The following is a 16,490-nucleotide window of genomic DNA, read 5'->3' as shown; positions in this document are numbered from 1 at the left end:
AATTTTGTTTCTCTCTCTCTCTCTCACTCAAAGCCTTCATTCGTAGCAGCTAGCACTGAGATTGAAGGAATTCGTTCGTGTGGACTGACTAGAGGCGTTGTCACCATTCAACGTTCATGATCATTCCTTAGATCTGCATCAAAGGTTTCAATCGCCACAAGAGGTAATGATTTCTATCACTGATCATGCCCATTCGTAAGGATCACTAAAGGAGAAAATTTTAAATTTTGCTGCATTTTGGATCGCTATTCTCCTTCAAAGCCATATATGGTTTGAAACAAGCTCCACGAGCTTGGTTTGAGAAGTTTTCTATTGTGATTACATATCTTGAATTCCACCCTAGTGATCATGAATATGCTTTATTTGTTAGGTCCACTACTCAATGTTGTATTATACTCTTTCTATGTCTGTGATATGATTATTATAAGTGACAATGGTGATGGGATTAATAAGTTGAATTTACAATTATCTAAGCAGTTTGAGATGAAGTATTTAGGCACTCTTCGTTATTTTTTAGGGATTGAAGTTTCTTACTCGTCTAGAGTTTATCTTCTTTTTCAATCCAAGTACATTGCTAACATTCTTGAACAAGCTCGCTTATCTGATACTCAAGCAACATATAGCCCTCTTGAGCTAAATGTGAAATATACTTCTTCTGGTGGAGTTATTCTACCAAATCCCACCTTGTATCGTAATTTGGTTGGAAGTGTGGTGTACCTTACTATTACTAGACCTGATATTGCTTGTGTAGTGCATGTTGTGAGTCAATTTGTTGTTTCTCCTACTACAGTACATTGGGAAGTTGTACTTCATATTCTCCTTTATCTCCAAGGAACACGGTTTCAAAGTCTCTTATTCCCGTCAACCTCTTCCTTAGAATTACGTGTTTACTTTGGTGTTGATTGGGCTGGTGATCCTACTGATCGTAAGTCTATAACAAGGTTTTATATCTTTCTTGGAGAATCTCTCATCACTTGGAAGAGTAAAAGATATGATATTTTCTCCCGCTCTTCTAACGAAGCAGAGTATCGTGAAATGACTTCCACAACTCCTATGTATTGTGATAATAAGAGTTCCATCCAAATTTCCCATAAATCATTCTTTCACGATCGTACAAGACACATCGAGATTGATTGTCATCTCACTCGTTATCACTTTTAGCATGACACCCTTACTTTGCCTTTTGTTTCTTCTGCATCCCATATTGTTGATTTATTCACAAAAACTCATTTCATCAAACGTTTTCATTTCTTTATTGACAAACTCTCAATGCTTCATGCATCATGAGTTTGAGGGGAGATGTTAGATAATGTGAAATGGGCTTTTGTTATAATTAGGTTAAGGGTATTATTGTCTATTTATGCTTTAATATATATTTACTTGGGAAACCTTATATACTACACTTTTTATAATCATAATGGAAACCCTAGCCACTTTCTCTTTTCATTATTTCTAATGTTTACAAGTCATGTAATTGGGAAAGTATCCTTGATTTCCTTTTCATTTTAGTGGTTTGAGTAATTCTTAGATAACGTGATGTGAAAGTTGTAAGCATATAAGCACAAGACTTAGAATTAGATGAATAATACATGTGAGGAAAATTTTAGAGAAATGAAAATTGTACCTTTTGTGTAAAAAAAGTACTGGGCAAGGTTTATTTGAAATTGATATATAATTTTTAGAGTATGTGAGAATTAGACTAACCTATAATTTGACATAGTATGATGTTGTAGCGTAAGCTGATGCAATTATGTACGATGGATTCTTTTTTTAAATAGTTTTTCCTTAATATCATTTACATAAAACCCTAATTTGTTCTACTTCTTCTTTGAATCTTCTTCTTCGTGTCGCTACATTTCTTCTCCGTCTTCATCGCAACTGTGGGAAACCGCTTATTCTTCTTCTTCACCTAAAATAGTTCCATTCTTCTTCTTCACGGGAAGTTATTTCAAAATCCTCCTCAAATGTCATCTTCCTCAAGGCGCAGTAAAGCAGGTTCTTATCATTACACAATTGTGAGCAACCATCCAGGGAGAAGGTGTGTGTGTGTGTGTGTGTGTGTGTAATACTTGTATAATATCATACCATTGCAAGAATGAGCCTAACAAAGGAAAGCTTTTCTGGAGATGCCCACTTTGGCAATGTGAGTAAAATTGCAATTTGTTCATATGGGATAAAGACCAAGCACAAGGAAATGAGGTTTACGAAACTGTTCATGAGGATTGGAGAAAAAATGAGAGCAACATGAAGGAGATGCAAGTTGTTGAAATGTTGAAGAAACCGTATGAATCTTCAATGAAGAAGAACAAGAAACTCCAGATGAAGATGAAGTCAGAGGCATTTTTTGGAAAATTGAAGTCAATATATCTTGTATTTTTGTTTATGCTAAACGTGTACATGTTACTGAAGTGTAAATGTTGACGATTCTATAGAAATGTAATTCTGTTGAAATATTATTTCAATGTTGTTGTAATGAATGTAATGGTATTCAAATGTTGTTCAAATATTGTTCAGTAATGTAATGTTATTCAATTGTTTATGGAATGTGTTCAAATGTTGTTTCAAAAGAGTATTTGCATAAATGACCTATAATTTTGAGTGAGTATCACCTATAATTATGACATCAAATTTCAATTTGGAACAATTGGCATTTGTTTGGCTTAAATTGAAACCTACTATGTCCATAATTTACAGTTCAATTTGGTAATATTTACATAGCATAATTTTCATTATGCCTTAATATGACATTATAAACCAGATAGCAAATTTCATATTAAACCAGATACAATTTGACTTATAACAGTTTAAACCAAACGGAAAATTTCAAAATAGTTGTTTCATTCATTACAACAAATTTCAAAAGAGTATTTGCTTAAGTCATTACATTACATATAAAGGTAGTCGATCCATTCCAATGCAGTATATAACAAAACAGAAAATATGATAAATTACAGTACATATGACATGGTGGTGATACAACACCATTCAAATATCTTCAAAACATAAGCATATTATTAGCATATTCTTCATTGTGTGAGGCCCATGCAAATGTCTTCCTAGCTTTTTGATATCTTACCGCCACCAAAAACATCTACTCCGGTTTCCTCTTCAGTAATAACTAATGGATCATCAGGTTATTTATCAAGGCCAACTATGTATCTTGTTTTAAGTGTCCTTAGTGTGTCACTCTTTCTTTTTGCACCTGTCAAATCAATATTTTTCTTCACCTTGTTCTTTGGTATTCGTCTCTTGACCTAACACAAGAAGGAATAAGCATAAGAGGTAAATAACATGAATGAATCACATAAGGAATAGGCTTAAAATGTTTATATATTCACGGGCTCACTGCTACTTCGCTTTTGTGCAAAATATTTCACGACACCTAGTGGTTTAAAGGCAAAGTTTGTTACAAGTTTTTGGTTTTTTACCAAAGAAAGTCTTGACACTAGCTGACTTTGACGCACTTGGATTGATACATGATGTGTTAATACTTATAGGCTTAATATCCAAGACCTCTTCATTACTCAGAAATGCTTCCAATTTCTCAGCATCCCAATCACAATATTTATCCAAATTTGAAGCTTATGTTGTTGGTTCCACATTGATAGATGGTTGTTCCATATTGGCAGTTGGATGTTTCACATTGGCATATGGTTGTTCCATATTAATATATGGTTATTCCACATTAGCAACTTTATGTTCCATATTGGTATTTGGTTGTTCCATATTGGCAGTTGGATGTTCGACATTGGCATCTATTTTTTTCTTCTTTTTCTGAGACTTTTTAGTCTTTGTTGTTGTCTGACTTGTGCTACGACTCACTAACCCATTAGGCCCCCTAGATATAATTAAAGAGATCGGTAAATCACATAATTATTTGCACACAAACACAAGATAAAGTTAGAGAGTTACACTAATTTTGGTGCCACTTGGACTTTTGTAGTTTGATTGGTATGTGAAGGCAGCTCTTGTGTTACATTTTTAGATAGAACAAGCACAATTTGTTTATTTTTCTTGCAAGTCCTAGCATTGTGCCCAAGTTCTAATAATTTCTTACACCTACGGTTGGTATTTGTTCTTTTCCATTTTGTTTGGTTTTCCTCATCTGATTTTCCCCTGCGAAGTTTCTTGGGCTTCCATGGGCCACGTTTAAACATGGGTGGCAATATCATAGGATCAGAGGTCTCAGGTCATTTGTTTTGGCCATTTAAGGGGCTGACCACTTGATTATAACATTTTACATATGTTCTCTTGTGATAGCATTTATGAACATACTTGATAGGGTCATCTATTTTCATATAGATTGCAACCGCACCATGTCTACATGGTATCTCTACCAAATCCCAGTAATTACATGAGCATGTTTGTTTTACCAAGTCCACGATAAAGCTATAAGTAAACAAGAAATGTATGACTTGATAATTTAATCTATTTGCATATGTTGCATTCCAACCAGCGCTTTTCAATTTCTCTATCTAATCCCCTAAGTGGTTTGGACATTATATGTCCCTTATACTTATCTACCTTTTCCCTAAGTGTGGCAAACCTTCCCATAAGATAATTCCTTATCCACTCAAACATGGTTAATATTTATTTGTCCCTTTATAACAAAATGGTTTCATTGAAGGACTCACTTAGATTGTTCATTAGGACATCACACTTAGAATGAAAAGGAAAAGCATGATTACACAATTTTGTTTTGGGAATAACCTCTAATAATTCATATGCCTCAAAACTGACCTCCTTGATTTGAAGCATCTTAGATTCATGTGCTTCAAAATAATTTGTCTTTGTTGCGACCATCATCAGATCTCTAAACAAGGTTACTCCTTCAAACATCTTCTTGAAGTTTGCATACAAGTCCCTTAAACAAAATATGTGTTCAAATCCTGGATACTTCTCTTCAAAAACTTGAAACAAACCCTTTGCAACAAAATAAACACGTTTATTTAGTATAAGACCATAAAAATTTAAGTAAACAAAATAGGACATGAGTTTAAAATTTACCTTTTGCGAGCCTGAAATAAAAGTCCATTTGTTTTCTCTAATATCTTCAAGAAGGAACTTAATAAACCAACTCCATGAATCCTTTGTTACATTCTCAACAATTCCAAAAGCAATAGGAAAATACTGATGATTAGGATTTCTCCCAACAACAATGAGTAATATACCACCATATTTGTTCTTCACATGACATCCATCTAAACCAATAAAAGGTCTGCATGCTTTTGTTACGACCTTTTTTTTTTCAATCAAAACACATATAACACCTTTCAAATCTTTGTTGCAACCCTGGGGTTGGACAATTACTGTTAATCTTGTTTCTTGATGAAACCCTCCTTAAATCAACACCATATGACCATAACAAGTTGTATTGTTTGCTAAAACCCCCTTCTACAATTTGTCTAACCAGCTGCCTTGCCTTAAAAGCTCTGCAACCTGGGATTTCATTTGCATACCTAAGGCTCACATCTACTACCACCTCATTTAATTACATTTTTTTCATTATTCTTCAACCCATCAACAATAACGTTTGCAACCCATTATGCTTTGGCCCTTTTGTTGAAGAACTTCCTTCCACACTTGTGCTTGTGAAGCAATGTCTTTATCCTAAATGTTGTGGTGCTTAAAACTCTGCAACATAAGATAGTATACTTACATGTTTTTTTGTCCTTACATACCACCTTACACCTATTAGCATCATTTTTTTTAAACCTCACTTCCATAACATTCAACACGATATGCTCTAGTATAGATTTTATAAATTGTTTCAATGAAGAAAACTCAATTCCAACCTTGAAAATAAAATTCTTACTAAAAGTATCATCTTCTTTGAACCTAATTACACTAGGCCTATCATCACAACTATCATCATCTGCTCCACTATCAAGTTCATCAGTCATGTATTCTTCTTCAATGATATGTTCCCTACCCATCTCTTGCTATAAATATGTTATTGGATGGTTCACTTGGGTTCTCACCATCCATAGCTTCACCATCATCTCCTTCATTAAAATCTTCATCTACGCCTTCATTAAAACCTTCATCAAACCCTTTCATCCTCTCCTCATCACTATTATCAAAATGCACACCTTTCCCAAATTCATCACTTGATTCACCTTCACATTTACTAGAATTATCAACCTCTTCATTACATTTATTCCCATTGCATTTCTCTTTAACCATATCCATTAAGGTGGACTCTCTTATAACTAGTTTAGGCTCAGTGAATATCTCAACTTCATAATTTTTTGCAAATACAAACATAGATAACTGACAAGCATCTCCATCATCCCTAAAAGGTTTTAAATCTTCTTCAAAGCTACCACCATCATGTTTCCACCATATTTTAACAGCCGCAATATCAAACTCGATATCAATCCCTTTGATTAAATCACATGCTTCAAAAAATAACCAATAATCTGGATCTATATGCATAAACTTCCACAACCTCATATCTTAAGTTATGTCCTTTTACAAAATAACCCTTCGTGTTGAACAAAACCTTAAATTTACCCATGGACTGTACCATAATTTAAGTTACGTTAAAAAAAATTCAAATTAGGTAAAATATAGTACAAATATAGTATGAAGTAAAACTTGAACCTACATACAAATGTATTACAACCCAAAACATACGACATTCAGTAACAATACAAGTAAAATGATGGGTAGAAAACCCTAACATTACTGAATAAACAAAGTGGCAAACCTGGAAGGGACCACACGTTGGAAGATTAGACAAAATGGGACCACAAAGATTGCTTTCAACTTGAAGGGACCACCGCTCCAACAAAATTTCAACTGGAACAGACCACAAGATGGGACCACGAGCACACACGCACATGTGGTAGAAGAGAAAACAACACTACGCCAAATAAGGGAAAAGAGGGCGCTTATTTTGGCCTATAACAGCGCTTTTAAGCGCCCTCTAATCTGGCGCTGGCATAGGTAAAGACAGCGCTTTGTTCTCCTGGAGAAAGCGCTGTCTAAAGTGGCCACATTATAGTGCGCTTTAAGAAAAAAGCGCCCTCTGGAGTGGTCCATACAGGGACACCTTAGAGGGCGTTTTCTGGAAAAAACGCCCTCTAAAGTTGTCAGTGTAAAGTGTTTAGAGGGCGCTTTCAGGAAAAAGCGCCCTCTAAAGTTGTCATTGTAAAGTGTTTAGAGGGCGCTTTCAGGAAAAAGCGCCCTCTAAAGTTGTCAATGTAAAGTGTTTAGAGGGCGCTTTCAGGAAAAAGTGCCCTCTAAAGTTGTCAATGTAAAGTGTTTAGAGGGCGCTTTCTGGACAAAGCGCTCTCTAAAGTGTTAGTTATTTTAAAAAAATTTGTTTGAAAAACAGTGGATATATATTTAATTGGTAACCTGTTCGCATGCTGCAAAAGTGTAAAATTCATATTGATTTCATCCTTTAATCCAATGTTATACACCATTAATCCATTGATATATACAACATGAATCCATTTATATACAACATTAATCCTCCATATATACAACATTAATATATGATTCTTTGATCAAGTTGAAACTTTCTTTCCTATATCCATCATAAACCTCCACACCGGTCTCCCACAAAATCTTTAAATCTTCGATTAAGGGCTTCAAGTACACGTCTATGTCATTCCCTGGTTGTTTAGGTCCAGAAATCAACATAGACAACATCATGTACTTACGCTTCATACATAGTCATGGAGGTAGGTTATAAATCATAATAATCACAGGCCATGTACTGTGTGAGATACTCTGGATACCGTGTGGGTTCATTCCATCAGTAGATAATGCCAAGCGAAGGTTTCTTGATTCTTCTCCAAATTCAGGATAATCATTATCAATTTTCAACCACTGTGGTGAATCTGCCGGATGTCGATACTTTCCATCTATAATTCTTTCATCTGCATGCCAGGTCAAGTGTCTTGAATCGCTTTCACTACGAAACATGCGTCTAAATCTCGGAATAACAGGAAAATACCACAAGACCTTTGCTGGAGACAACTTGTTCTTATATCGCGAGACACCGCATTTAGGACACTCATTTAACGATGCATACTCATTTCGAAACAAAACGCAATCGTTTGGAAATGCATGTATCTTATCATAGCTCATGCCAATAGAGCACAACATCTTTTTGGTCTCATATGTTCGATTGGGAAGAACATTATCCTCAGGAAGCATATCTTTCAAAAGGGCTAATAACTCTGTGAAACTTTTATCCGACCACCCATTGCCCGCCTTTAAGTTGTACAACTTTAATACCGCAGACAATCTTGTGAATTTAGTGCAACCATCATACAAAGGTTTCTCTGCATCACTTACCAACCTCTCAAACATTTCGGGACAATCCTTAAGATCTCCTTCAAGTGCTTCTGCAATCTCTTCAACTCGATCACAATCGTATGTATCTGCGCCACTATAGTTTGAGGCATAGGTCGTACTATCCCCCGGTTCAACATTCTCGTTACTTTTCTCACCATGAAAATTCCAACATGTATAACTTCGATCAATTCCATGCCTCATTAGATGCAATGTCAACTGAACTGCGTCAACCCGTTTCCCATAACAACAACCCAAGCAAGGACATATCATTCTACTGGGGTCTTCGGCGTGCGCAACGGCAAACTTAACGAATTCTAATACCCCATTCTCGTACTCTCTCGACAATCGATTGGAAGACATCCATGTATTATCCATTACTAATTAGAATAAACAAAAAACAATTTCAGAAGAGTTCAAACACATTCGGACCTAGGTTTCTAATGATACTGGTGTTGACACAAAATCAGATATTCATAGGTCGTATAACCCTAACTACTGGGTAATGTAGTCCCATTGCATGCGCTATCATGGTCACTAAAAACCAACCGTCAATTGCCTAATAAACCCAAACAAACGTAGGGATTGAAATTTAACGCATGCGCTATCAAATTTAAAATGACTATGAATATTGAAACTTTACAGGTTGAAACAAACGTAGCATAGACAACAATAACATACAACTGAAATGGGGCAAAGCTAAAACAAAGCAAGAAATAGGGCAAAGCTAAAACGAAACAAACGTACCTTTGGTGCCAGAAGGAGGAAACGTCGTAGATCTAACAGAGGTGGAAGGAAAACGCCTTAGAACCCTAACGTGAAAAAGAACGAAAATAACAGAGAGTGAAATAACAAAACGCACAGTATGTTATAATTTTAATGTTTACTAAAGGGGACCTTAGAGGGCGCTTGTGGAAAAAAAGCGCCCTCTAAGGTGCGCTGTCTAGTGCTCCTTATTTTTTCGCTTCACTTTAGACAGCGCTTTTGTAATAAAGCGCCCTCTAAAGTGCGCTGTTGTACATGGACTTAGAGAGCGCTTTCTTAGAAGCGCCCTCTAAGGGTATCCTTAGAGGGCGCTTTCATAAACGCGCCCTCTATTGTTGTCCCTCCATTTCCTCATTATTTTTTCGCTTCACTTTAGAGGGCGCTTTTGTAATAAAGCGCCCTCTAAAGTGCGCTGTTGTACATGGACTTAGAGAGCGCTTTCTTAGAAGCGCCCTCTAAGGGTATCCTTAGAGGGCGCTTTCATAAACGCGCCCTCTATTGTTGTCCCTCCATTTCCTCATTATTTTTTTGCTTCACTTTAGAGGGCGCTTTGTTACAAAAGCGCTCTCTAAAGTGCGCTGTTGTACATGGACTTAGAGAGCGCTTTCTTAGAAGCGCCCTCTAAGGGTATCCTTAGAGGGCGCTTTCATAAACGCGCCCTCTATTGGTGTCCCTCCATTTCCTCATTATTTTTTTGCTTCACCTTAGAGGGCGCTTTGTTTCAAAAGCGCCCTCTAAAGTGCGCTGTCTATTCCTCCTTATTTTTCTCTTCACTTTAGAGTGCGCTTCTTTAAGAAAGCACCCTCTAAGGTGCGCTGTCTATTCCAGTTTTTGGCGTAGTGCAAGTTCTAGGATTTTGGTTTGAATTTCGTAAAGTGATGGAATGGTTTAAGGATTTGGACTTTGATGTTTTATTCAACGTTATCTGAGAATCCACGTTGACAAATAAATAAAAATTAATCCACGTTCGCAAATGAAAACAGTTCCACGTAAACCTCCGTTAATGAAAACTAACGGGAGGGACCAAATTTATTGATAGAAAAGTTTATAAGAATCATTGTTTGAAAAAAAAATTAGAGGAACTAAAATCAAAATTTAAAATATTTATAGGGACTAAAAATTTATCTAACCTTTTAAATAATTTTAAGTGTATTGATAACTATTATGACAATTTTGTGTGGATAAAGTTAATAATAAACATGTATCATTTTAATTTAAATATTTAGTGAGTCTATCCTATTTTAATTTATTATTTTATTAAAATTGTATTGATATATGTAGTTATATTGTTATTAACTTTCTTTATATATTTATTTTTATGATGTGATAATTTTATACATACTAAATTCATATAATGGTCAATTTAGAATGCTGACAATATATTTAATTATTGTATACTTTATAAAAAAAATTATAGTATTTTAATGTGAGTATTTTAGAAAATAATAATTTAATTTAAAATGAGTATAATAAGATAGTAAATGTATGTTTATTTTAATTACATGAGAAGTGAAAAAAAACAAATAATAGAAATATCTTTAACCAAATCGATAGGAATATAAAATAAAATAAAAAGAAAAGAAAATAAAGTGTACTGTAGCAAAGCGTACACTGTAGCGTAAAATATTTGAAGAAAACAAACATGAGAGAAATAGCTTGTGGCAAGTGAAAAAAAAATAGTTAGTGAATTATCTTCTCCGTTTCATTACAAATTTTCTTATGTGTTTCCTACCCTCGAGTTAGTGAATTTTATATATATTTTTTATTTTATTTATTTTATTATCTCTCTAAAATACTATTTTTCTCCATTGATAAATGTAACAATTTTAATATGTTCTTATTCACTGTAACTCGGACTTGATTGAAACAAACACTAAAACGATCGTATAAACAATGTTATTAATATCCACAAATTTAATTTTTAATTTGGTATAATCCCATTCGACTCAATTTCGAAATTGTTTTCCATATTTAATTTTTGATATTTAACAATAACTCGTCAAATTAGATTGATCGAAAGGTGTTGAATCCAACGAAAGACCTTTGTTGACGGATTTGGGTCTGAGAATTGTTGAAAATTTTCTAAAATCTTTGGAGAATTTCAATCAATTTTGATGAACAAAATTGTTATCACCCACACAATGACAATAAAATAAAAGAACAATGGAGAAAGAAAGAGTGTAGAGAACGATGAACGAATTAAAATTTTGCAGAGTTTCTCTTTGTCTACAGATTGTGGAAAACTTGTTATTCATTTTGCAACTGTAAAATAATGTGAATTACAATGTTATGAATACTCTATTCACTTCATTTTCAAAAATAAGGATTATTCCCTCTATTTATAGATTTAGGTTAACTTGGACCTCAAGTCAAACCCCAAAACTATAAAACCGCAAAATAACTAACACTACTAAAATAGGCCTAAGTCGAAATCCTGTGTGAAACAATATGCTTCGACACACTAACACAACTCAACACACTAGGTGGTTCGACACTTCCTTGCTTCCATCGAGCAACCTGCTTCGACACAAGGAATTACAATTCAACACACCACATAATTCATTGTGTCTAAGCTATCTACATTCATCATAGCTCTTAGTCTTCTAAACACTTCGACCTGCACTCCCTTCGTCATGATGTCTGCAATCTGATTCTCAGTTCTTCAGTGTTCCATATTCATCTTCCCATCTTCTACCTGCTCTCGAAGATAATGGAACCTCATCTCGATGTGCTTGCTTCGACCATGTGTTATAGGATTCTTCGCCAAATTGATAGTTGACATGTTGTCGATCTTCATGGTAATTGTTCCATGACTCTTCGTTGTTATCTCTTCGACCAGATTCACCATCCATGTTGCTTGACATGCACAAAAAGAAGCAGCTATGTATTCTGCTTCGCACGATGATAATGCCATTACTGGCTCTTTTCTCGAACTCCAAGCAACTGGTGCACCACCTAGCATAAACACATAGCCAGCTGTGGATTTTCGATCCTCAACATCACTACACCAACTTGAGTTGGTGTATCCCACTAATTTGCATTCTTTTCCTTCATCAGTTGCAAGAAACAAAATGTCATAGTCGAGAGTTCCTTTCAGATACCTTAGTATCCTCTTCGTCGCTGCTAGATGTGATACATTTGGCTTCTACATGAATCTGCTCACCATACCTACACTGTATACTAAGTCAGGTCTTGTATGAAAAAAGTATCAAAGTGACCCAATAAGTCTTCTATATTGGGTTAGGTCGACATCATCTTCATCTGAATCTTTTGACAGTTGTAATTTAGACTCAGCTGGAGTCGAAGTTGGGTTGCAATCTTGCATCTCAAATCTCTTGAGAATTTCGCCTGCATACCTTCTTTGATGCATCATCAAACCTCTACCACTCTTGTAGAATTCGATGCCAAGGAAATATGAAATGTCACCCAGATCTGACATTTCGAATTCCTTGTTGAGATCACCTTTGAAGTCTTTGATCTCCTTCTTGCAACTACCTGTTACCAACAGGTCATTGACATAGAGGCATAGTATAAGCAATTCATTCTTGCTTCTTCTTACATATACTCCATGTTCAGATTTTCACTTCACAAATTCCTTCTCCCTTAGAAAGCCATCTATCTTCTTGTTCCAAGCTCTTGGAGCTTGTTTAAGTCCGTACAAGGCTTTATGCAACCTGTACACTTTTCTTTCTTTGCCATGTTTCACAAACCCAATTGATTGTGCAAAATAAACTTCTTCTTCTAAGGGGCCATTAAGGAATGCACATTTCACTTCCATCTGACACATCTTCCAGTTGTTCATGTTTGCTAGACCAACAACCAACCTGATTGTTTCGATCCTAGCAACAGGTGCAAAAACTTCATCAAAGTCGATTCCTTCTTTCTGAAGAAATCCTTTCGCCACAAGTCTCGCCTTGTGTCGAGTCACTTCTCCTTTGGGCTTCAACTTCACCTTGTATACCCACTTCACATCGATTGCCTTCTTGTCTTGGGGTAATTCGACAAGTGACCAAGTGTTGTTGACTTCGATTGACTTCATCTCTTCGTCCATTGCTTTCATCCACTTCGAATCTTTCAATGCCTCAGTTGCATTGACGGGTTCGACATTTGCGTAGAAAGCATAATGTACCAGCTCACCTTATTCATTGACCATATCATCTGATGTAATCACACATTCTTGCAATCTTGCAGGCATGTGTCTTATTTTCTGAGGTCTGCTTGGGCCTGCTTCACTTGTGACTTCTTCCTGTCGAACTTCTCTTTCGACTTCACTAGCCGATTCATCATAAAATATTCTCACTGAATCTTTCTTGACATTCTCAATCCAATCCCACTCCTTAAGCTCATCTATGATCACGTCCCTACTGATCACCATTTTCTTATTCACTGGGTCGAACAACTTGTATCCTTCAGTCGAATGATATCCTATCAGGATCATCTGATTCGACTTGTCATCAAGTTTTCTTCTCAACTGATCTGGCACATGTCTGTGTGCTATAGATCCAAACACTCTGAGATGACTCAAGCTAGGCCTGACACCAGACCAACATTCTTCTGGAATGATTCCTTCTAGCTTCTTCATCGGACACCTGTTCAGGATATATGTCGCAGTCGACACAGCTTCTCCCCATAATTCTTTGGGTAAATGCTTGCCTTTCAACATACTTCTAACCATATTCATAATGGTTCTATTCTTCCTTTCTGCGACTCCATTCTGCTGTGGAGTGTAGGGTGGCACCACCTCATACACAATCCCTTCTTTCACACATAATGAATCGAAGTATTTCGACACATATTCTCCACCACCATCAGTCCTCAAAATCTTGATCTTTCGACCGCTCTGTCTTTCGACCATAGATTTAAAATTGGCAAATACCTCGATCACTCCACTTTTCTCCTGGATCAGGTAAGACCACAGTTTTCGACTGAAATCATCTATGAATGTAACAAAGTATTTATTACCTCCAATCGAATCCACTTGGAGAGGACCACATACATCAGAGTATATGACTTCAAGAATTGCCTTCGACCTACTTCTTGCATCCTTACTGAAGTTGTTCTTATGTTGCTTCGCCTACACGCATTCTTCACACAGTTTGTTTGGAATGTCGATTTCTAGTAATCCTGAAACCATATTTCTTCTCTTCAAATCTCTGATGTCTTTGAAATTGAGATGTCCAAGTCTATAATGCCATAACCATTCATCTCTATTGGCTGCTGTTGCAAGGCACTTATGCTCCATCACATTAAGCTTAATCTTGAAGGTTCTGTTTTGAGACATTGGAGCCTTCAAGATCAACATTCCATTTGAGTCGAGAACTCTCATCATCTTGTCTTCGATCGACACCTTGTAGTTCTTTTTGACTAACTTCCCTATGCTGAGAAAATTGCTCTTCATGTCTGGTATGTACAACACATTTGAAATTAATGACCTCTTGCCATCTTTCCTAATAATCAGAACATCACCAACACCTTCAGCGGCTAGAGTGTTGTCATTTGCAAATTTCATCATATTCTTCATTGAGGGTTTTATGTTGACAAACCAGTATTTTCTTCCAGACATGTGTGATGATCATCCTGAGTCCAAGTTCCACCGGTCCTTGAATCTTTCTTCTTCTCTTGTTGTAACCATCAGCAACGTCTCTTCTTCTTCGTGTTTCGCCAGCTTTGCATAAGTTTCTTGATTCTTCTGCTTTTCAAGACAATCATTAGAATAGTGACCATGCCTTTGACAATTGTAACACTGAATGTGACTTTTGTCTGGCTTTTGACCACCACCTCTTCCTCTACCTGCAACACTACCTCTTTGGTTGCCTTGGTTCAAGGGTTTTCTCTGATTCGACCAGTTTCCTTCTTGCTGGTTTCGACCAATCGAATTATTGTAACCTCGTCTGTCTTTGTTGCCATTCCAGCTTCATTTGCCTTTTCTTTCTTTTGCTGATTGAGCCTACAAAGCCATATCACTCTTTGACTTTCCTGCAGCTCTTTCAACCATTCTTTGTTCATGAGATTCAAGCGTCCCTTGAAGCTCTTCCTTTGTTAGTTTTGACAAAGCTCTCGACTCTTTTATGGCTACTACCACGTGGTTGAACTTTGGAGCCAACGACCTCAAGATCTTTCCAACAACAGATCTTGATGTCAACACTTCTCCAGATACCTTGATTTGATTCACTAGTTTCGTAACTTTGGCGAAGAAATCAGTTATGCTTTCATTGACTTCCATCTGAAGCAATTCATACGCCCTTTTGTGAGTTTGTAACCTCGCCTCTTTCACCTTCTCTGCGCCTCCAAACGATTTCTCTAGAATTTCTCATGCTTCTTTTGCTGACTCTGCATCACTAACTTTTCAAAGTTATTTCCATCAACACATTGATGGATTATACAGAGAGTTTTATAATCTTTCTTCTTCAATTCTTTATGTGCAGCCTTTTCTTGATCTGTCGTGTCTTCTGCAAGCGTTGCTACTCCTTCCTTCACAAGATCCCAAAGATCTTGATAGCAGAACACGACCTTTATCTGCTTGCACCAATTCTCATGATTGTTGTTCTTGAGAATCGGAAGATTTGCTGGAAAATGCCCGTTTGAATGATTCGTTGCCATAATGATTTTCTTCCCACGAATCGATTAAACCGGAGCTCTGATACTAGATGTTGGAAATCCCCTAAAACCCATGGAGAATTTCAATCAATCTTGAAGAACAAGATTGTTATCACCCACACAATGATAATAAAATAAAAGAACAATGGAGAAAGAAAGAAAGAGTGTAAAGAACGATGAAGAAGAAGAAGAATTAAAATTCTGCAGAGTTTCTCTCTGCCCATAAACTGTGGAAAATTTGTTATTCACTTTGCAACTGCAAAATACTGTGAATTACAATGTTATGAATACTCTATTCACTTCATTTCCAAAAATAAGGGTTACTCCCTTTATTTATAGATTTAGGTTAACTTGGACCTCAAGTCAAAACCCAAAACTATAAAAGCCCAAAATAGCTAACACTACTAAAATAGGCCTAAGTCGAAATCCTGTGCGAAGCAATATGCTTCGACACTTCAACGCACTAACACAACTCAACACACTAGGTGTTTCGACACTTCCTTGCTTCCGTCGAACAACCTGTTTCGACACAAGGAATTACAATTCAACAAGAATGAATTTGAATCATGAGTGTAAAATAAGTGAGAAGAATGAGAGAGCTGTATTTCTCAAAATTCATTCGGGGTTTGCTGTGATAGTTGTAAGTGATAATTAAACTAAAGCATAAATATGTAATTTGTGAGATGAAATATAAATTAGAAATATTATAGAGTTCTTGTGTGATAATTTAATGTGTCAAAATGTGTGATAATTAAGTTCATATGTGAGTTGTGGTGATTATTATTTATATGAATTATTTATTGTTAACGGGTTATAAT

At 36.0% G+C, this 16,490-nt stretch overlaps 1 protein-coding gene across 1 annotated transcript; it reads left to right on the top strand.

The window, feature by feature from the left end:
* The first annotated feature begins 414 nt into the window (after window positions 1-414).
* LOC127095056 (uncharacterized mitochondrial protein AtMg00810-like) lies at window positions 415-1,161 on the top strand. The gene has a single exon (XM_051033801.1). The coding sequence runs from the start codon at window positions 415-417 to the stop codon at window positions 1,159-1,161; it is 747 nt and encodes a 248-aa protein (XP_050889758.1).
* Window positions 1,162-16,490: the final 15,329 nt, after the last annotated feature.

The sequence above is a fragment of the Lathyrus oleraceus genome, chromosome 6, assembly GCF_024323335.1.
Source record: "Lathyrus oleraceus cultivar Zhongwan6 chromosome 6, CAAS_Psat_ZW6_1.0, whole genome shotgun sequence".
NCBI lineage: Eukaryota > Viridiplantae > Streptophyta > Magnoliopsida > Fabales > Fabaceae > Lathyrus > Lathyrus oleraceus.
Note: the sequence above shows the minus strand (reverse complement) of the source record. Positions and strands in the feature narration are given on the sequence as shown.

Excerpts from the sequence above, each read along its gene's own strand:
- LOC127095056 (XM_051033801.1), top strand. The coding sequence starts at position 415 with ATGATTATTATAAGTGACAATGGTGATGGGATTAATAAGTTGAATTTA.